At 38.6% G+C, this 22,388-nt stretch overlaps 1 protein-coding gene across 4 annotated transcripts in view; it reads right to left on the minus strand.

Annotated features, from left to right (window-relative positions):
* dtn (transmembrane protein 132C dtn) overlaps window positions 1-19,018 on the minus strand; it is a 357,458-nt gene extending 338,440 nt beyond the window's left edge. The window contains exons 1-2 of one of the 4 annotated variants that reach the window (XM_022059196.2): window positions 18,961-19,018; window positions 1,953-2,750 (exon numbers count right to left, since the gene is read on the minus strand). In XM_022059196.2, the coding sequence (XP_021914888.1) occupies window positions 1,953-1,989 (37 nt within the window). In that variant the 5' untranslated portion in view covers window positions 1,990-2,750; window positions 18,961-19,018. Of the gene's footprint in view, window positions 1-1,952; window positions 2,751-16,843; window positions 17,075-18,960 lie in introns of those variants that run through there. The other 3 variants (XM_022059197.2, XM_022059195.2, XM_022059193.2) reach the window with 3 other exon arrangements.
* Between the last annotated feature and the right edge of the window lie 3,370 nt (window positions 19,019-22,388).

The following is a 22,388-nucleotide window of genomic DNA, read 5'->3' on the forward strand; positions in this document are numbered from 1 at the left end:
CTTCATTTGGAAAAATCAGTCCAAAAAGAGAGCTTGTCTTCCTTTTATACAAGAAACTCGCGCTCATTTAAGTGTAATTAAACATAATGACCTATAAAATTAATGGTTGTAATAAAAATATATTTTTAAAAAGACGTAAATACGTTAATACACGAATCTGTCACAGGCAGCGCAACAATCAAACTCAACAAAATAACGCTGAAGTCAAGTAGGCCTAGGGTCTATTTAATAGTAAAAACACCGTCGAGAAATAGTGGGCCTATCTGTATAACAGGAGACATTCGTATGATTAACAGTATAAATACATAAATGAATTACTCCCAAATCTATGGGGGGGGGGGGATAATACGCCACTGAGTTCATTAGACCGACAACACGGTCGCAAGAAAGGAAATTCGTTCATCTATCGTGACCGTTAAGGAATCTGGTTGGACATGAAAAAGCCCGGAAGGGACTCGCATGCAGCAAATCTGAAAAAAAAAATATTATATATATATATATGCCTTCACCCATGTTTGCGATCTTGTATGGGAGCATTCCTGTTATGTGACTTGAGTAAAACAATTACGTAAGTTTCCCGTCAATAAAACTTGCTTCCTTTAATATATTAGCTACATGTAATTACACCTAGCTACATGTAATTACGCCTAGATACATGTTTCGATGCATTTACACCACCTGCTGGCTACGATGATTTTATTTATTTATTTAATATTTCAATTCATACTTCCATATGTGGGTGTTTTATGAAATACAGCAAAATTATGTTTTTATTTGTTTTACTACACACAATCCGAGAATTCAAAATTACTGCATGGGTCAGAAACGTAATTAAAATCATACGCTACAAATTAACTAACACACGTGTGGGATATTCATTTTTGTATAATGTATTCATGCACAAGAATTAATTAATATTATATATGCTCTACACCAAAAAGAATTACTCCCAGAAGATGGATCTCAGGGAGGAGACAGCTGGTGAGCATGACAGGTACACAGAAGTGGCTATGGTCGTGTCCACTGACAGACCTTCATATTGAGGGTTCTACTGCCATGGTGTGAACAAAGAGTGAAAATATCAGAGACGATTGAATAATTATTTTAGACACCAAAGAGATCACGGCCCACGAAATAATGGTAAGCTTGAACATCAAACTGTAAGCAATGACGAAAAAAAACAAGTGACGACGTACTTGTTCACAGTAACAGCTGGCACACTTCGGATCAAGAGTTAAGTTGACATGTTATAAGTATCGCCCCCTCAGTACAAGCTTTAACACTCTGTCATTGCAAATTTGCAGTATCAAGTTACAAAAAGGCATGCACAGTATCGTTAGTGCGTATCACACATTTCCATTGGAAATGGTCTCGTTTCCAGGTTATAAAATGCCTGATCATATTACTATTCAATAACTTCAGGTTACACTGCAATATTACATACGCATCCACAGCAAGTGGTGGCAGGCTTTCAATAAAAACATAAGTGACTTTAACCTCATATTTGATACAGTTGTAAGCCTACGAAACAGATTAAAATCTCGTGAAGGATTTCTACTGTTCCCAGAAACGGAGAAATTCTATATCCGCACAATTACGTACACAATTAAGTACCTTATATATCTCCACGCCCTCTGTACTGTGAACTCAACGTCATAAACATGAAAATCCATTATAATCAAAAAGCTTTCATTTACAAATGTATCTCAAATATTTAGAAAGTCATTCTTCTCAGCAATGCAGCACCGGTGTTTGTAAAATAATATTCCGTTTCCCTCTCTCTTCTTAATAGGCGAATTTGCTGTCGTTAATCGACAACCTGTACTCGAAGAAAGCATGACAGATGGCGCTTGCGTTACATGTAAATCTGAAGATTCTCAACTAAATGCAACTTTCCTCCAGCAGCTAAAATCAAATAACTACGACCTCGATTTATGAATAAGTTCACTTACCAGCTGTCGAAAGCACAAATAATATCCATAAACCCATCACTGTTGCTCTTCCCACTTGTGTTGCCAGCACGGTTACTTCCTTCCCCTCACCACGTTGGATCTCCTCCTTTGCGAAGTTAGAGCCAGACGCTGCCACACAGAAGACGGTGGTAATGATGAAAACGATGACAGATGGAGAAGAGTGGAGTGAAATCTCCAACAAACCCCTGTCGACGACACATCACTGAACCGAAAAGAAACACGCGTAGGTATTTTTCATACGTGCACAGAGACGAAATGTTAAAAATCGAATACGTGTTTTAAAGCAAGAGAAAGAAATGTCTGAAGCTTCAGCCACTAGACACTGTTTCAATTTCGTTGCCACTCGAAATCGTAACTTGTTGTTGTGTTAGGGTTTCTACACCCTTGTATAAGTCACATAATTTGTTCGTATTTGGTCCGGCAATTCCCGAAACTAAATTAAAACACGGTGAATCTATGAGACACTGATTTCGGTTGGTTCCTCCCTGTAGAGGGGCAACAAGAAGGCTGTTTGAAGAGAAAGGAGGGGGTATTGGTGTTTTTCCTTGTAGAAATGTATCAGTATCTGGCAAATACGGGGCTACCAGCTCCTTTATTTCCAGCTCGCTCGTCCGTCCGCTTCCTCCCTCGACCGTGCCGCGCCGAGTATTGACCGCAGGGTCTGCGCGCGACACGGCGGGATGGCCCCTACTCCCCTCTCGCTCTTTCCATTGCGTGCGTGACGGCTCGGTTTTAAGATGCGCTGGGACTCTTCCATCTCACTCGGCTTTCCCAGTGCTGCCAACGTACAAAAAATGTTAAAATAATCGCCCACTAAACATCCACCCTTTTGACTGCCCGATCTCAAGGCTCAGCGCATGGGGCGTCTGTCTCTAAACGTGCTGAGTTTTATTTGAAGAGATATGCAGTTCGAACGTCGACCGAAAATCCACTGTCATGACAGATGTTTGGTAATTTCTATCAGTCACTCCAGGCAAATGACATTTCTCAAAACAGGCCATATCTTCCGAATCTTCACACGTCATTTAACGGTAGGCGCCAGAAGTTGAAATAATCTGATTATGTTTTCAATTTCTAACAAATGATAGCGCATGTCAAATAACTCTAGGTTGGTCGGGCCAATTTTTGCTTCCAGCCCACTGAAAGAGAGGCAGACGATAATAGTGTAACTGGTTTGTAAACTGGTTCGCGCTCACTTTAAAAACAGTCTTAGAACCTCAATGACGCCGCTACGGAAAACATAGCCATCGAGACAAAGATCTTACATAATATCTCAGAATGAGAGGACGGCACTGGGACATAAAATCGTCCTCGTTCCATCCTATTTCTTGTCTGTCGCAAGGTTGAGCATTCTTTACTAGACGTATATATTTCGAGTTAAAATTGCGATTATATTCAGGATCGCTATGTCCATAATTGAAATGAAAACTTGGTGATTACTTACATACAAACACGCTTATAAATGTTTCTCATTAATGTGTTAAAAATATTACAGTCAACACATCAACACATTAAAATAGCATAACTTCTTCTTCTTCTTCTGCTTCTATGGCTCTCCGGTCCGTATTCGGTCCATGGCCTCCTCAATTCTCCTCTTCCATTCGGTTCTCTGTTAGGTCCGTCTGTCCGAGGCTTTGATCGAGGTTTCGAAACATCTTCCTTTTTACGGTGCAAGGTTGTTAGCCTTGAAAACAACCCCCAACCTGGAGGACCAGGGTACGAATATTTATCGCATTAACAGCATGCATTACTGATTTTGGGGAAATTTTTATAGTGGAATAATGTATTTATTTGGCCAATGCATATAGAGAGAATGGAAGCAAATAGAATTCCACAAAAAATATATAAATACAAACCTAAAGGCAAACGAGGCAAAGGACGCCCACAGAAACGTTGGAATGACCAATTTTAACTGTAGAGTACTGTATCCTATTTACTCGAACAGAAAATTCCTTGGAGACTGAACAGTCTATAATAGGCTAAACCATGGAGATGATGATGATGATGTATTTATTTTTTCTTGGTTGATTAGTTACGCTAATGAAAAACAGGCAATAGGACTATTCTTGTAACTTATTTTATAGAGTTCGTTGTCTGCGTGTTATTTTAATGTTACTGATCATTTTCGGCGCTCTTTTCCATCATAATATCTTCATAGTTAAGGCTAGCAACCTCTGTCTTTCAATGATGTGTGGTGGATGACACGCTTCTCGTTACGTAGCAGGTTAATATCAGATCCAAACCATGCCGAGCTACAGAAATCGAAAGACAGAAGTTGCCGGCACTGATCACAACAATAAAAACTAATAACACTGAAATAATGCACAATCAACGAACAAAATTAAAATAATCCATACTAAGAATATTATATGCATTTCATATGTGTAATCGATCGACCAATGTAGCATAAATAATCTCATGTAAAAACGAAGAAGCCTCAACGATATATTGTTTGCTCGTACTACAATAAACATGATTCAATATCTAATATATTGACTGCAACAATTTTAATATTTTCAATTCAATTTATTTAGCTATTTTAGTGTCAACATAAAAGAGCCTAGGACAAAATACACAAGAGTTGTATTAGTTGACATATTTAATATAAGGTTATGTTTGTTTTACGTGAAAGTTACACAGAAATGTTAGTTTTCTTTAATTATACGAGATAAAACAATCCTGAAGATGATTTTAATTACATGTCGAAACATTTATCTCATATAAACAATGATGCTGCTCAACCTTATGACAAGAAATCAAATTCAAGACATACGTCGTCGTGTATGGATGACAATTTTTGTCTAATTAACACAACGGGATGATAAAATACAATTCGACCGACAATACTTCATTGCACTAAGACGCGACAACAGATTACATCTTAATCTGCCAGAGCCCGACGAGTTTTGTGGCAATTTGTAATATACTAGTCTGTTCACAGTGAAGGATTACCCTACTCCCTTTTCGGCTATCACCAACATATTCAATACATTCCCAGCTTCCTCCATAACCAGACACAGTCCCCTACGTCCGCAAACTGAATGCGCACGGTGTCATAGGTACAATAAGGTTCCTTAACAAAAATATGAGGACTTCCGGTAAAAGAAGATGCAGAATGTATATAATTACATAATAAAGTAGACTATTTAATGATTTGGCCTACACTCTTCACTTCATAGGATACTGTTATGATGAATAAATCAAGAAGATGAGATGGGCGGGACATGTATCACGCAAGGAACAGCCAGAACGGCTATAAAACCCCGCCGAAAGAAGACATTCCTGAGACCTAGGCATGAATGAAAGAACAACATAAAAATTGACATAATTATTCGGTTTTGTCCGTCTAATCAAAATTATATTTAAAATTTACAAATAAGATAATTAAAATATCATTTCTTTTCTTTGAATCATTTGCTTTGCAGGCCGATGTAGAACATCAAAAGCATTTCACTTCAAAACAATACATTTGCTCCAATATATGAAAATAATCTGGATATGAACATCACCAGAAAACATCACCAAAAAGCTACACAACAGAAATTGTAATTGAGTTTTAAGTTTATTGATATAATTTTACACCTGAAGATGGTTCGATGAAACCGAAACATGTTGTAAAAATGTTCCAAATGTAAATCGATTATTCGATGTTGAACATAAAATGATATTTTAATTATCTTATTTGTAAATTTTAAATATAATTGTGATTAGACGGACAAAACCGAATAATTAATTTAATATTTGATTCACAATATGACGCAATTATACTATCTTATAAAAATTGACAAAAAATATGTAGTTTTTGAAGATTTGAACTGGATATGTTACGCCTATGACAAGCAACAAACCCAGGTCTTTTGTCGATATTGTAATGAACCTACTGGTTCAGTAAAAACAAAAAACTTAATCTGTGGAGTTTTAGAAACGACTCAAGGCGATAAAAGTTATTCAAATGAACATTGGTCACTCTTCCCTTAATATTATCGAGAAACGTTTTAACTGTTTAAGATATTTAAAGAATTATTCATTTTCAGAATTCCACAGACTCCCAGAAACATTTGAAATACTTCGCAATTTTCCTATAATCTGTGAAAGGCAGAATGCGAATTATCGAGATGACACCACGAAATTTGTTCATGTTTACAGAAACTCTCAGACTATAGTAACGTCTTGAAAAGTCGACAACAGCTCTGGTAATGTTACAGTGTGCGTTTAATCAAGATTTTATGGACATTCTATATTCTAAAGCCAGCCACCGCCGCCGCCGCCGCCAACTCATCAGTGTCGGAACTGTCGTTGCATCGGCTGCATCAGCTCAAGGGGCACATCCATTGCCCATACCAGGGGCCATTTTGCATCAATGAGCAAATTCATTCCTATTAGACTTTACGGAATAGCCTATTGGTCTGGAGAATGTAATAACTCCTTTCTAGAATAACGACTTATTCTGACGACATTTATTTCCAGTGGATTCAACTAACTATGTTGAATGGTTTAACCTGCTGACGGAAGCCACCAGAACTAGCTTTCGAAACGTCGTGTGCTTTGCAATCCTTACGGAATTTTATGTAACATTGAATGCTGATCAAAATCAAACAAATATTTTAAGAAATAATAAATTATGTCGATAAAATATTTCAGAGTTATGTAGGTCTGCTCACTATTGAGATGAATACTACAAAGGACAGGGAAAATTTAGATAATGAGTTAAGTTCAAATTTATATTTTTCGTCTACTAGTGCTAGAAAGTGAAGTAAGTGAGATGACATGTGTGTGAGGGTAGTAATAAATGGAATCATGGGAATGTAAAATTGTAGACTGGATTCAGCTAAGGTACAATGTAGGGCTTTTGTAAATCTTTGGCTCCACAGAAAACAGAAAATTTCTTGTCGGAGTAAAGCGATGCACAATTAAGTATGAAGCAAAGCAAACAAGATTACAGGCAAGTTTCCAGAGAAAAAAAGGTATCAGGACCAACTGTGCAGTAAACACCACGTGGTAACTGTGTACTTGCATAGGACCGATACGTATATTTTACCTCGGCTGTATAAATGTGATTCTCTGAAGCAGTTGGGGACGGGCGTGGGTGGAGCATAAATGTTTTACTGGGACACGATATTTACTCGTATACTCTTATGACTGTGGTATGAAAATTAATCTTCGTTGTTGTAATTTATACAGTGCTTTGTGTTTTCACACACTAGTTGCTATTCTTCCATTTCCGTGGTAAGAATGGCTGCAGTATCCACGTAACAGATGTTACGTATCTCCCTAGGATAAAAACCGTGATAATTACCACTCACCTCCAGCCATTGCACAGACTGAAAATAAGCGGAACATTACGTCCACTATTATTTTAAGCCTCAGAGTAAATAATTGGCTACTCAGATACATGAGTCATTATTTTATTAAGTCTAAACTTATAGTGAAATTTGCCATTATTTGAATTTCAAGACCCTTGCTTAGTGTATTTAACGACGTTCTCTCAATCCACGAGCTATAAACCTCTAATTAGGACAGCTGTGAATGAATTAGGAAGGACGGCCTTGGTCTGTTTTAAGTCATAAACTAAGAAGGTTTCCTTTAATATTAATTTACCTGTTTTCACGATGTGTATAAAAATGACCGTACACATAGGAAACAGAAAGACAAAAATTTACAATTAAAATACACTTTAATTTTTATTTCGTGATCAAAACTGTTAGATCTAAGAGAATTTAGATTTCCAAGGTTTCATGTGGTGACGCTACGCATTGCAGATTTGTAATCGGTTTTTTACAGGGATCGAACCCTGGACCGCTAATACGATACAGTACAAACTAATCACCTGAGGCCGGAGGTAGGGGAAGACCCCTCTCTAACATCGTGTGTGTCAAAGAGCCTGTGCCTCAGACAGAGAAAAGTGTGAAGCATGATTCTCGTATAATATGACCTCCATCGCATGAACAAGAGGGCGGGGGCATGATGGTAATACTCAACTAAGCTGAGTGCTCATCCGAACCTCGGAGATGAAGCTACCCTCAAAGTACTGCGTGTGTGTGTGTGTGCGTGTGTGTGTGTGTGTGTGTGTGTTAGGGGTGGAATAGAGCGAAAGAGCAGTGGGGTTCAAACAGGAGGGAAAGCTAGGGGCCACTCCTGAAGGTAGACAAGCGATGCAGGTCTGTGGAGAATTAAAGGGTCACGACGCAATTTGCACGGATTGTATACAAGACTTTATATTCAGAAATCAATTCACCGATTTCCATTTGAATATGGCATAAAAGATCTGAAGTCCATCGGGCGAATTTAATTCTGTTCATATCTTTCTACATTAGAATACACTTTAGATGAAAGCGGCCTATCTAACAAAAAGAAAAGCGTAAAGATATACAACAAGATCTCATTAATACGTAATTTACGTTTTAATATGGAGTAAATTTAAAGAACTTAAGTAAAATATTCATCTCATGTCTATCCAGCATACCCGTACTATGTAGATTCACACATATTAACACAATTACACATACTTCATTCATAATTCTAATATTTAGTGAGAAGTTAATGTAACTGTAATAAGAGCTCAAGGTGTGCCCCACAATCTGATAGTCGACTGCAAGGAGAGTGGTCTTGTGCTCCAAAACCAACTATGTGTAAATATAAATCAAAATACTATGAATAGTTTCAATATCCTACCAGGAAAACTCAGCGCATGTCAAGAAAACATACTGAATCTACATTACAATATTCAACATTCAATAAAATCGCTGGGTATCATGAGAACCAGACGAAACCAAACAGCGTTAGTGCTTTAACAGTATATGGCATATTTTGTGAAGGTCGGGGCAGTTTTACCATTCACTTGACGATCACAAGACGTATCACAGGAACCATGTTATAAATAATTTGTATCATAAGTGACCTACTGGTCAGACCACTGAACTCTTGGTGCTGACATCACAGATAAAATGTAACTTCATCGAACTCCATCCATTTGTTTGTCAGGATTACCTGCGCCTGTACAACTAACAGAACACATTATTTTCTTTAGACTTTCCGAGGATATTGTGTGTTAGTACTCGATTATTCGGGATTTTTCTTGTTGGGGTGAAACTCCGTCATTGGACCCTGTCTTCGCGAACTTGAGTTCAGATAATAACTACGCAACCTGTATCTCTATGATCCGTCATAAAATCATAGTTTCATCTATGTCTCATTCTGTCAGCTATCCCTTTCATTCGACTGAACATTTCGTAAGCATTTGTTGTTTCGCTCTTCCTGCAACACAGGCCTATGCTGAAACCAAGATTCATAAATTCTGAAAAACTACTGGGACGTATAGTATCGTTAATGGACACAACGGCGTGCGATTAAAAACCTAATAAAATGTTCCAATACTAGCAAATTTTCAGTCAGAGCTGTGTGCTATTTTGAATTAAAACAGGCTACCTTCTCGTTTTCTTTGAAAACAAGATTAAAATGCATTTTAAGCTGTTCCCCTTAAGAAGCTCGTTGTCACACATCTGAAAGCCTCGGTAGGAATTTGGCATGCTTCCATAGAAGTAATCTAGAAGGGAAAATTATTCACCGACGAGGAAGGCAGCAAGCAGCTCTGAAACGTCGTTAAACATCTACCAGACTACACGCTGCAACAACACAGAAGATAGTCGTCTTCGGACCAGTCGCCGTCAGAAAATGTTCATAATCCAGTGAGTTATCTGCCAGCCAGAAGTATCATAGTGCCACAGAAAAAGTCCTGCGTGATATGCCATGTGTGGTTTGCGGTTAACATTTCCTGATAGAGGTATAACAATTTTGGCACTATCCCTTGTTCCCCTACTCGTTCGATGAACAATGTCTTCGCCTTACTACTCAGAACAGAAGACAGCATAAAGTAACACGACAGTGAGCAGAGTTATTTCTGCTAATGCCTGTCAGAATCCTTCTCGAAGGTATCACCACCTTGTCGAAGGCAATCTGCCGGGTGAGGAGGCTTGCGTGCTCAAATGACCCTTAGGGCTATGCCGGCCTGAGCTTCGGCTCATGGTAGGGTCACCCAAGCCGGACAGGTCTAAGGAGATGCGCTAGACTAAGAGTGATACCCTGGTCCTCCAGGTTGGGGGTTGGGTGTAGGGCTAACAACCTTTCACCTTTAAAAAAAAATATATGTTACGAAAAAATCAACCAAGCCTCGGATCAGGACGGACTCTTTGGCACGACCACGGCAATTGAAAAAGGACATGAGATTTGGTACCTGGAACATTAGGAGCCTCTATAGGGCTGGGGCACTGAAATCAGTGTGTAGGGAATTAGGTAATTATAAGTTAGACTTAGTGGCAGTGCAGGAAGTGCGATGGGAGGGGGAGGGCACGATTCCAGTGGACAATTTTACATTTTTCTATGGAAAGGGGAATGACAATCATCAGCTAGGGACGGGTTTTTTTGTTCATAGCAGAATTAGGGCAGCAGTTAAGAGAGTAGAATTTGTTAGTGACAGGTTGTCTTACGTAATTTTGGAAGGACGTTGGTGCGACATCATTGTCCTTAATGTTCATGCCCCAACTGAAGACAAAAGCGATGATATCAAGGATAGCTTTTATGAAGAATTGGAATCAGTATTTGATACATTTGGCAAGTATCACATGAAAATTCTGCTAGGAGATTTCAATGCAAAAATAGGGAGGGAGGATGTCTTCAAACCCACAATAGGCAGCGAGAGTCTCCATGCACTTAGTAATGATAATGGCGTCAGAGCAGTGACCTTCGCTACGTCAAAAGATTTAATTGTAAAAAGTACAAAATTTCCACACCGTGATGTTCATAAATACACTTGGACTTCCCCAGATGGCAGAACACACAATCAAATAGATCATGTTTTAGTAGATAAGAGAAGGCAGACAAATGTAATTGATGTGAGATCATTCAGAGGAGCAGATTGCGACACTGATCATTATCTGGTGGTAGCAAAAGTGAGGGAGCGGCTTTCAGTAAGTAGACGAACTAAACAAAATTTTGACACAGAAAGATTTGATTTGAAAAAATTAAGTGAGGGAGAGGCAAAGGAACAATATCAAGTTGAAATTTCGAATAGGTTTCAAATTTTAGAGACAAATGAGGATAATGAAAGTGTGGACATCAACAGGGAGTGGGAAAATGTCAGAAACTGCATCAAAATTTCAGCAAAAGAGAAACTAGGATACTACAGGAGAAAGCAAAATAAACCGTGGTTTGATGAAGAATGTTCAAAATTAATAGATCGAAGGAAGCAAACAAAATTTCAATGGTTGCAGAACCCAAACAAAACAAATGCGGATAATCTATGTAACGTGAGACGTGAGGCTAGTAGAACCTTTAGGACTAAGAAAAGGGAATACCTGAAGGGCAAAATTGCTGAACTTGAGACAAATAATAAGGAAAAAAACATCAGAGACCTGTACAGAGGCATTAATAACTTTAAGAAAGGATATCAACCCCAGACTAATTTGGTAAAGGATGATAGTGGCAATTTGCTTGCAGATCCAATAAAAATTGTGAATAGGTGGAAAAATTTCTTTAGCGAGCTCTTAAATGTTCATAATACTGGTGATATTAGACAGATTAAAATGCATACAGCTGAACTGTTGGTGCCAGAACCTAGCTTAGATGAAGTGGAACTAGCCATTGGGAAGTTGAAAAGTTATAAATCTCCAGGAATTGATCAGATTCCGGCCGAATTAATTAAAGCAGGTGGCAAAGGGTTGCATATGAGGATCCATAAGCTTATTCAGTTAATTTGGGATAAGGAAGAGATGCCACATCAATGGAAGGAATCCATAATTATTCCTATTTATAAGAAGGGGGACAAGACTGAGTGTGGTAATTACCGAGGAATATCGCTGCTATCAACCTCATACAAAATTCTATCCAACATTCTTTTGGCAAGATTAACCCCATATGCGAATGAAACTATTGGGGATCATCAGTGTGGGTTCAGACGAAACAGATCAACGATTGATCAGATCTTCTGCATTCGTCAGATACTAGAGAAAAAATGGGAGTTCGGTGGGACTGTACATCAGTTATTTATAGATTTCAAAAAAGCCTATGACTCTGTGAAGAGAGAAGTGCTATATAATATTCTTATTGAATTTGGTATACCAAAGAAGCTAGTGGGTCTAATAAAAATGTGCTTAAATGAAACCTGCAGCAAAATTCGAGTAGGTAAATATGTATCTGAGACATTCCTCATCAAGAACGGTCTAAAACAAGGAGATGCTTTGTCTCCCTTGCTCTTTAACTTTGCGCTAGAATACGCCATCAGGAAGGTCCAAGGTAGGCAGGAGGGTTTGCAATTGAACGGGACACATCAGCTATTGGCATATGCTGATGATGTTAATTTATTGGGGGACGATATAAATACAATAAAGAGGAACGCAGAAGTTTTACTAGAGGCTGGTAGACAAGTGGGGCTGGAAGTAAATTCAGAAAAAACTAAGTACATGTTAGTATCTCGTCATCAGAAGACAGGCGGGCAAAATTATCTTAGGGTAGCTAATAAATCCTTTGAAAGGGTTACAAAGTTCAAATATTTGGGAACAACAATAACAAATCAAAATGATACTTGTGAGGAAGTTAGGAGGAGACTAAATTCCGGAAATGCTTGCTACTTCTCAGTCCAAAATATTTTGTCTTCCCGTCTGATTTCTAAGAACCTGAAAATTAAAGTATACAAAACAATAATCTTGCCTGTTGTTTTGTATGGGTGCGAAACATGGTCTCTCACTCAGAGGGAGGAACACAGATTGCAGGTGTTTGAGAATCGGGTGTTGAGGAGGATATTTGGGCCTAAGAGGGAAGACGATGGGGCGTGGAGAAAACTGCACAATGACGAGCTTAAAAATCTGTACTGCTCCCCCAGTATTGTGAGGGTGATTAAGTCGAGAAGAGTGAGATGGGCGGGACATGTAGCGCGCATGGATGGGACAAGAGGTGTGCACCGGGTACTGGTTGGGAAACCTGAAGGGAAGAGACCGCTGGGGAGACCTAGACGTAGATGGGAGGATAATCTCAGGCGGGATCTATGGGAGATAGGAGTTGAAGGAAACTGGATTTTGTTGGCCCAGGACAGGGTCCGGTGGAGGGCTTTGGTTAATTCGGTGATGAACCTTCGGGTTCGGTAAGCCATCTAGTTAGTTAGTTAATGCCTGTCAGAATAATCGCCCGAGGTTGACAGCGGCTAGCAACTGTCCTACGTAGCAATTCATCATAACATCCAGTTCTTTGACATTATGATGAACCAGAAATGACATCATCGCTTAATGAAGGCACAACAGATGGGTAACAGACAAATGCGATACATCCCGCCCACTTCAACTAGTACTACAACCCACAGAAAGGTCATCTTTCTGGAAGGAATGTCAATAAACCTAGCACCAAGCGAGTTTAATTCAGCAGAAACCCTCTGACTTGTACAACGACCGGAGCACTAGCGACTAATTCCTCGTTGTTTTCCTAATTCTTACCAAGTTCTACTATGCTTTACGTGACAATGAACACAATCATTCTTACGTACATATTCGAAGCTACAGGCCACAGCGTCGTTATAACCAAGCGATAAAAAACAGTTAAGCTTAGGAATTCAATACAGCCTTGTAACATGCATAGTCCTAATTAGCAGGCTGAGTTCTCATTACTGGACAACGTAATGATTCTGCTTTGTGGGATTCGTAAACCGTATCGAGATGAGGCAGGAAGGTGCAGGAAAACTACTAAAACAGCAACAACAATAATATGACTATCAAAAATAAAGCTCAAGTGGGGGACAGAAACACATGAAAACTGTTCGTGGTAAAATTTCTTGGGAAGTGGCGGTTTCCAACCGAAAGAAGACTGGTACATTGTTAGAAGCTTAAAACCGCAATGAAATTTATGCTGTGAATTTAAATGAATAATTTCAGTATAAAATTCACATCTGGGCTTTTGTTTTAGCGGCGTTGAACCATCGGATTTTGTTACGAGAGGTGGTGTATTCAACGACGCTGATAGTAGTTCATACCATAGAGCGTCGAGTTATTTGATGATTAATGAATAATTAAAGGGAAATAATATGAAAGGAAATGGTCGTGGTATTATTTAAGGTACTAACATGGAATTTTCCTGGAGGAACTAAGGGAAACAACGAAGACTTTCAGTCAGGATAGCCAATATTGAACCCGATATATTCTAAATACAAATCAGGAGTGCCAACCATTCGGCCGCGACGTTTATAATTTGTTAAAATACGATAGTAATACTGTATACATCCACACTTGGTACAGCAACATAAGATTTGATGTCGGTAGACAACACTGTAACTTGCAGCGTAGACCCCCAATGCCAAATTCCATCCACATCCGATCAGTCAGAAATGAAACAGACACAACGTCCCAATTAGAGTCAATTTCTTGCGCTTTGTATAAAGAGCGAATAGTATAAATCGGGTTCAGACGTGTATAATTTAATTATACCCACGATAAAATCCAAGACTTCAAGATATTATCAAAGCAATTCATACAATTTTTTAACATAAAAAGTATCAATCTCCAAGATATATTCCAGCATTCAGGATATTCATGCATCAGGGTTCATAACATCGTGACATCACACCCATACTCATAAACGAGACATATTGTCCAGTACTTAGATGACTATGTGACGGATAAAACAGACATTGTAAACCGGATGTGTTATGTATATGACTAATCGTGTAAACACGTTTGCTTTCGGGGTTGTGAAGAAACTTCACTCTCCGGTCTTCACGCCCATAAGTGTAATTTGCGGTCACAGGACTCAGAACGACACACAATAAACGGTCAATTTCCATGAAATAAAGTGTGAATATAATGCAGTTGGAATAACGTCCTCATTCATATTTTTATGCTCACCGCGCTGATGATGGAGACGGAAAGCACGTCTAAAACATCTGTAAGCTTCTAGCAGACTACAGGACGCAATGCCCCAGAATACATATTCATATTCGGCGCCGTGAGAAACTTAAATCTCACCTTGTCAAATTTCTCGGGAAATAATCATCCTGCAAAACAATTAGCCTAGTACATAACACAAAATATTAATCCCATTAAGGATACAACTCTTTTCGGTGCATTTATCTACATGACAGGTAACAAAGCACAAAGAATCCTGTTCGTGCAGCGTGGTACCTGCAGAGCTTTAAGGGAATGCCATGGCCAGTGAGGTTCCACGCAAAGTGCGTGTACTCCACTTGGGCATGCTTTCTCATTCTTTCTAATTCCTTGTCCACAACAGTAGCAGCACGACACATATAGGATAAGACAACATTAACCCTTTAAAGCCCAGTAGTAATTCTACCAGGTGATTCAAAAAGGACTTTACAACTTTGAAAGTGTATAAAAATTTATTCAGAAGGCTTACAGAATCGGTTGAGATGTCATTTTGTAGCAAACCAAATCAAGTTTGACTCACGTTGTGCTGTAGTACCGAATTCCGTCACCTCGAGCGCAAGCGGCAGTGCATTTGAAAATGGCTCGAAAGTTTTCTCATACCACAGTTAGACGAAGATCACCAAAAAGGGCGCATTCACTTCCAGCAAGACGGCGCACCACCTCACTACCTCACAGAAGTCCGGGATTTCCTCAATAACCGTTTCCCAGGTCGGTGGATTCGTCGAACAGGGTCGATAGCATAGCCACCTCGTTCTCCAGATTTGACACCTCTCGATTTTTTCTTATGGGGTTTCATTAAAGATCGTGTGTATGTTCCACCCTTACCTGCCAATCTCACTGAGCTCAAAGCTCGAATCACCGCCGCAGTTGCAGAAGTGACACCCGATATGCTGGATCGTGTTTGGCAAGAAATTGATTTCAGGTGGGATGTCTGCAGTATCACCAATGGCAATCACATCGAACCAAAATGACTGTTTGAGGTAAAACTTGATTTGTTTTTCTACAAAATGACACCTCAACCGATTCTGTAAGCCTTCTGAATAAATTTCTATACACTTTCAAAGTTGTAAAGTCCTTTTTGAATCACCCTGTATGTCTCACCTGATTAAACAATCACTGATTCCTGCAGTTTGCATTTACTAGTTTCCTATGACTTTCAATACAAACAGCGATTATTTCCTTAAACTGAATGAACAAACTGAACTTCATAATGATGAAGTGTTATCTGCGATACGGGCTGAATTCTGAAGTGTTGTTTAGGCAAGCTTCGGCATCAATCGCTTAATCCATTTCAACTCATTGTCCTGAAGTAGTGTATTGAATTGCAAGTATAGCATGCAAGACAAGTAAAGCAGAAAATTGAGCACAAATAGACGGTAACAACCCCCCCCCCAAAAAAAAATAATAATTTGCGTCTCCAAAGAATGTTGCGATCCACAGTGTGAGAAACACTGCATGCACGTTGTAGAAAACTTGTTAACACATGAACGTAGTATAAAGTAATCCAAGATTCATTCCAATTAAATTAATATCAAAGAAGTCGCAAATTTTGATCTGTAATAAATTCACCGTGAACATTGGGTTAGCCAGTATGCAATATGCCTATTCCAGATTGTTCTTATGTACCAACGAGCAAAAGCTCATCAAGTTCAGAAATCAGAAGAGCACACACATCAAAAAAGTGTCATAATATAATTTAATATATCAGTGAAACAATACAAAATAAACATGATCGAACATGAAAATAAACACGTCGTGTGACAATATTCCTCTTTAAACCTTTAAACCCTACGCAATATTCTGGCTCCCACTTCTACCTAGACTCATAATCCGCCACTGAACCAATAGCTTTGTATATAAATATTTAAATTAGTTACTTATATACCAGATGCCACTGTTTCTTCCTGTAAGTGGATATACGGAGGATATGACGCATTATTGCACATAACAAACCTGTCGTGTTTTTGTGTCGGGTCGGAGATCCTCTGCCGCGGGACCACCTGCCGTCCGCATACCGAACCACGCACATGGATAAATACGTTCTGCCGTGATGAAAGGTTTCCACTCTAAAATCTCTCTAAATCGCACACACTCACTTGTTTGTAACGAATACCACATGGCACTCGGCGTTTGAAGCCGCATTCGGTAGGTCCGCGGGTCGGACCCCCACAGCTACAGTCCGCAGACCAGGAGAAAGGCCCTGCTAGGAATTGGTTATACGCGCATGCGCGACATTTCGCAGCGAGTGACGACCGATCCTTAAAGCATTCGTTCCACAACCACTGAACGGGCAACAGACGATAGGCTTTCATGTGTTCTAGTGGGTACAGCTTTAAGATTACCTCACAGTGGCACAGTGATTTAATCTAGAATATTATCACAACACCCACAGAACACAGTACAGGTGCACTCACTAAAAGCTGCTTTTAACTGCTTGATGTTTTCAGTCTGTGTGTAGTAGCGTAAAACTCTGACGTATCACACTTCCCACCAATAGCAGCCCTCTAGTCCACCAGGCAGTAAACATTCCCCCCGCACCGCACCAGAAACGACTTCACCTTGCAGGGATTTTCTCTTATGCAAAACATTTTCTCCGTTCAGTAACGCAGAGAAGAAAGGCACATGTACAAAAAGTAATTATTTATCATCTGTGTGTAGTTTGCGCACAACAATATCGGCAGGCACTCCTGCTTCTTAAAATATCCGTTCGAAGACTGAGGAGTTCTCGTGACTTTCCTCAGTCCCTCCAGGCAAATTATGGGATAGGAAAACACATCTACTGAAGCATTTTCCATAATAAAACAATGTCCTCATGACAAATAGATTACATGACATGTTGCAAATTTTGATTATGTACGCCAGTTAGGTGTATTAAAAAGAAATACGTGGCCATTTTCAGGGTACATAGCAGACATTCGCTTGAAAGAAATACGGTAAACCAGGAACACGTCTGTAAACACGGCAGGCTTTCTGGCCCAATACGTCCTCAACACAAGGCAGACATTGCGCCGTTCATTTGATATCCTCGATCCCAAAATATGTATTTAATATTGCTTTACAAATTTTACGTCATTTTCGGGATCTCTTTATGTCATTATATAAGAAAATATGTAATTTTCGGAATAGAAAAAAAAAATTCCCGGGGTTGTCTCTCGAAGAGGAATTTTTTGCTCTTGTTATTTTTCACGACGCGTCGTTTTGGAGGAACAGAGTGGGATGGACGGTCGCCTAATATTTACATATACATGGATAATTAATATGAACTTTCCTGTTGCTATAACAGCAGAGAATCCCATCTAAATTCTAATAAAGTCCTTGTTTTAATAACATCTTGATTTCAGAGTATTTAATAACGACCTTTAAAATATAGAAGTCACTAAGCTCAGAAGATATGAGAAGACGATTTATTATTACGAGTAAGTAATTTGGAAACAAGAAATGATCACAATTCAAGGCACTCTCTGCAAATTCGTCTCGAGAGAGCGAATAAACCCTTGAAAATCAGTCACGAGAGACAGAACAACTCTACAATAAGGTACAGTCACTGCAATACACACACAATCCCAGTTTCATTTTTCTTACTAGGCCTAATAAAAAATATTATACCTACCGTCGTGGTTAGAACTCCTGTTTCGTGTTGGGGGGGGGGGGGTGTTCCTAAGTTCAATCCTTAGCCAGAAGACAGGCTATCCTCAGGGTTTTCCTCAGTCCCTCCAGGGATAGTATCTTTAATTAGGTCACATCCTTTCCAATTAACTATTAATTATTCATTCCACGATATATAGTCTAAGTTAATGAAAAGTGTCATTAAATAACTACAAATAAATAAAATTAATATAATACGTATGACTTACAGTGTGTTAAATTAATCTAAAGTAGCCTACCCAATCTATCGATAAACGTTAATGTCCCATCCTTTCAATCCATTTACCTCATCCATTTTAATGTTATCCTTCATCTTAATAACTTTTCGGTATTCAAAAATATTCCACTACAGCAGATCTACATGCTCCAGCACATACACAGCAATCGCCTTGATTTGACTACACAAGAAATGGTAGGTAACTCACAATTCACGAATTTCTTGTATGGGGTTTGAAGTTCTCAATGCGGAGAAGATGTCGATGTTTAGTTACCAACGGTTCCCAAAAACATATTGTCTCCAACTTCATCCCTCCCTAGAAGACCAACACCAGCAGGTCCCTCATTGTGCTGTATGCTACAATTAACAATTAATTTCTCACAATATTTTTCCAAGTTCTTCATTTAAACATTTGTAATATTTTATTTTAGTATAAGATATCGCGAAATAGTATACTACACAGATGTTTATATGTCTTAATATTTTGTTTAAAAAGCAGACGGAATAAGTGAGAATATTTCATATAGCAATACACATACGCGGTGCCGAGATTAAACAAACAGCTTTCAGAATTTCCACTTAAAGAACGTCCAATAAACCAAATATGTCCCTTAAGTTTCAACCGAAAAAAATATACAGCAGCTGACAGAAATTTATATGACCTGTGTACCACTCTTAACCACTTACTGAAGAGTCACGTGCTTACACCGCTTTCAAAGCCTTTAAGTGCGTAAAGATAAAACGTTTCGTATTAAGTGATGTTTCCACGGAGCCATACCACGTGTGACAAAGTTATATAAGATAATATGGTCGGTGTTATTCGATAAACATATGAACTCACATCGGTTTCTATTTAGATCGTAATTCATCAGATATTACTAACTGAACAAATTAAGGAGAATAAGTTGGGCTGGACAAATAGCAACTACAGCGGAGATAAAAAATGCATACAAAATGTTAGTCGAAAAATCCTGAACGGAAGAGACCACTTGGAAGCCCAGAACGTAGATGGGAAGATGATATTAAAATCGATCTTGAAGCAATAAAATAGATGTACACTGGATTCATCCAGCTCTGGACAGAAACCACTGGCAGGCTTTGTGAACATGGTAATGAGTCTTCGACTTTCATAAAGACAGAAAATGTCTTGGATAACTTAGTGACTGTCAGCTTCTTAAGGAGTCTGCTCCACGCAGTTAGTGGTAAATGCATACTGTAGAGGGCTACAAGTTATGGCCACGTCAAAGAGTAGTTCTTCTGTGCTAAATAGGATGTGTTCGAACGTATTTGACAGATTAACACAAATGAATTGGCAAAGATTTCTGACATTACAAAATATCGTTGGGGAAACAACACTCCATTTCTCTCCTCTCTGACGTGCCAAACAAACTGCCCTTCATTATCATTGGTTAGCCGTCGCTGCTCTGAGGCGACGTCAGTGCAGATACCTTCTTACCTTCCAAGAGCACCATTTCTATGATTTGTGGAAAATCGATGTACGAAACTAGCAGAAAATAATTACTTAGAGTGGTGGCTTTTATCCCTTGGGGCAGGGCAGGTCAATTATCTACGCGAAGACGGCCTTGACTATCACAGACCTACGAAAATAACCTAACCTCCATGAATCTCAAATCCCAGTGAGTTTCCATGATCCCCGTTCTTGTTTCGTAATCTCTGCAGTCTACTCATAACTTTCCCACATGACTGAATGAACCCCAGGAAATGTAACAGAGCAGGTTAGTGAATCGGAAATGCTTTAGAGAATAATCGGTTCGAATCTTGATAGGGTTACTGGCTATCTTGACTGAGACCTGTCCCAGTACTGACTCTTTAGGTGAACGCCATAACCTTCAAACAGCCAACTACCATCTCCTCTCAATTCCTTCCAAACTTACTATTCATAATTACATTAACAATTTTATGACAATACATCAGGACATGTGAGAAGTCACTAACTGAATTCAAGAAGGTCTGAAGCAAAATTAATCTTACAGCTTTTCACACAGCTACATCTAAATTCTTAATAAAATGTCAAACTCTGTTCCTCTAGCAAAATATCAAGACATCATTCAGTTATAAACTTTTATATGCTTACTTGTGAACAACTTCAGTTTGATGCATTAGATAATTGGATTTTGATAAAGATGGCATTTAATGACTTTTCCATAAGTGATGATATGCACTCTGTAATTAAAAGTGTCATTAAATAACTGAAAAATCTATTAATCAGAGAGTAAACAGAAGTGTAATGCAGTGGTTAGCATCTCTGCTTCATGTTCTGGATGTCCCTATTCATATTTTGCCTCAAATTAATTCAGTTTTAAGTAAAAACATCTTGTTCCAGTAATTAGGAAATGAACTTGTTCAGAAGTTGTGATCCAGCTGTCTTCATCATGGTGAATTTAATGATAAACTTGCCTACTGCTGCACAATTTTTGACATTTCTTAATTCTTGACTTGGGAGTGTCACAAATTGCACTCGTTTGATTTTTTGAATGTCTTCTTAAATTTTCCTTCCTCCCTCCTGATATAAAAAACTGTATTTTAATACAGTTTATTTGAAACGTAAATACATACTACAGAGTTGAGAAAAATGTGTTAAATTCTATTAGCACTGTAAGATAAGGAATATTAGAGAACTGTAAAAGTGCTCCATCTGGAGAAAGCAATGAAAAATTAATTTTCGTTTGTTAAAAAAGACTAACATTATTTCTGTAAGAATGCTGATTCCTATCACAGGTATCAGAGCAAGTAATGTATCTACTGAGCCAGATAGCGTATAAAATAATGCATTCAGATGTCAACACATAATAATTTGATGAAAACTATGAAGTTTCCATTTCTTTAACAGAATCAACTAAAATGTTTCTAATGCCTTGGAATAAAGTGGTTCCTGAGAAGCCAATAACTCTGAGACCCTGTGTAACATTTCATAACATACACAGCATACAGTAATAAGATTGCTGTCTTCTTGGTTGTTGCACTGTGTAGTGTGGTAGATGTTAACCAACGTTTCAGAGGTCGTACTGCCTCTGTCGTCATATTCATTGCCCTGATGACAGATGCAGTATGACCTCTGAAACGTTGGTAAACATCTACCAGACTACACAGCGCAACAACCCAGAAGACAGAAATCTTCATACTCACCGCCGTGAAAACCTCAAATCTTACATACAGTAATATATTCCTGCTATATTATTGGCTACATTATACAGTGGCATTCAACACTGAGCATATTCCAATTGATATCTTCTGACATGATTTTATCCTATTTCAAAGTTTAAACTGAGACTGTATGATGAACATACTTCAGACTCACTTAACGGTAATTACTTATATCCAATTATGTAAGCGCTTACTGCAATTGATTTTGGTGTGTGCACATGCCTTCATGATTTTTAGCTAGTCAGAAAGGGAGCGAACATGATTAAATGATGACGAGTTATCAGACTTTAGTGATGCGTGATTAACGCAAGAATGTCAAGCTTTTCCTATGATAAAGGCTTCTAGACCTAGTCATACAATTCAAGAGACAGGTAGGAAGAGAACTGTAAATGAGAAGCTCCTGAGACGTAATAATAAATTCCAGAGTGAATTTTGATGAGTTAATTTACATTTTAAATAAGTTATGTGGAT

The sequence above is a fragment of the Zootermopsis nevadensis genome, unplaced genomic scaffold (assembly GCF_977971745.1).
Source record: "Zootermopsis nevadensis isolate Lab colony 2312 unplaced genomic scaffold, Znev_1.0 Znev_ptg000018l, whole genome shotgun sequence".
NCBI classification, from domain to species: Eukaryota; Metazoa; Arthropoda; class Insecta; order Blattodea; family Termopsidae; genus Zootermopsis; species Zootermopsis nevadensis.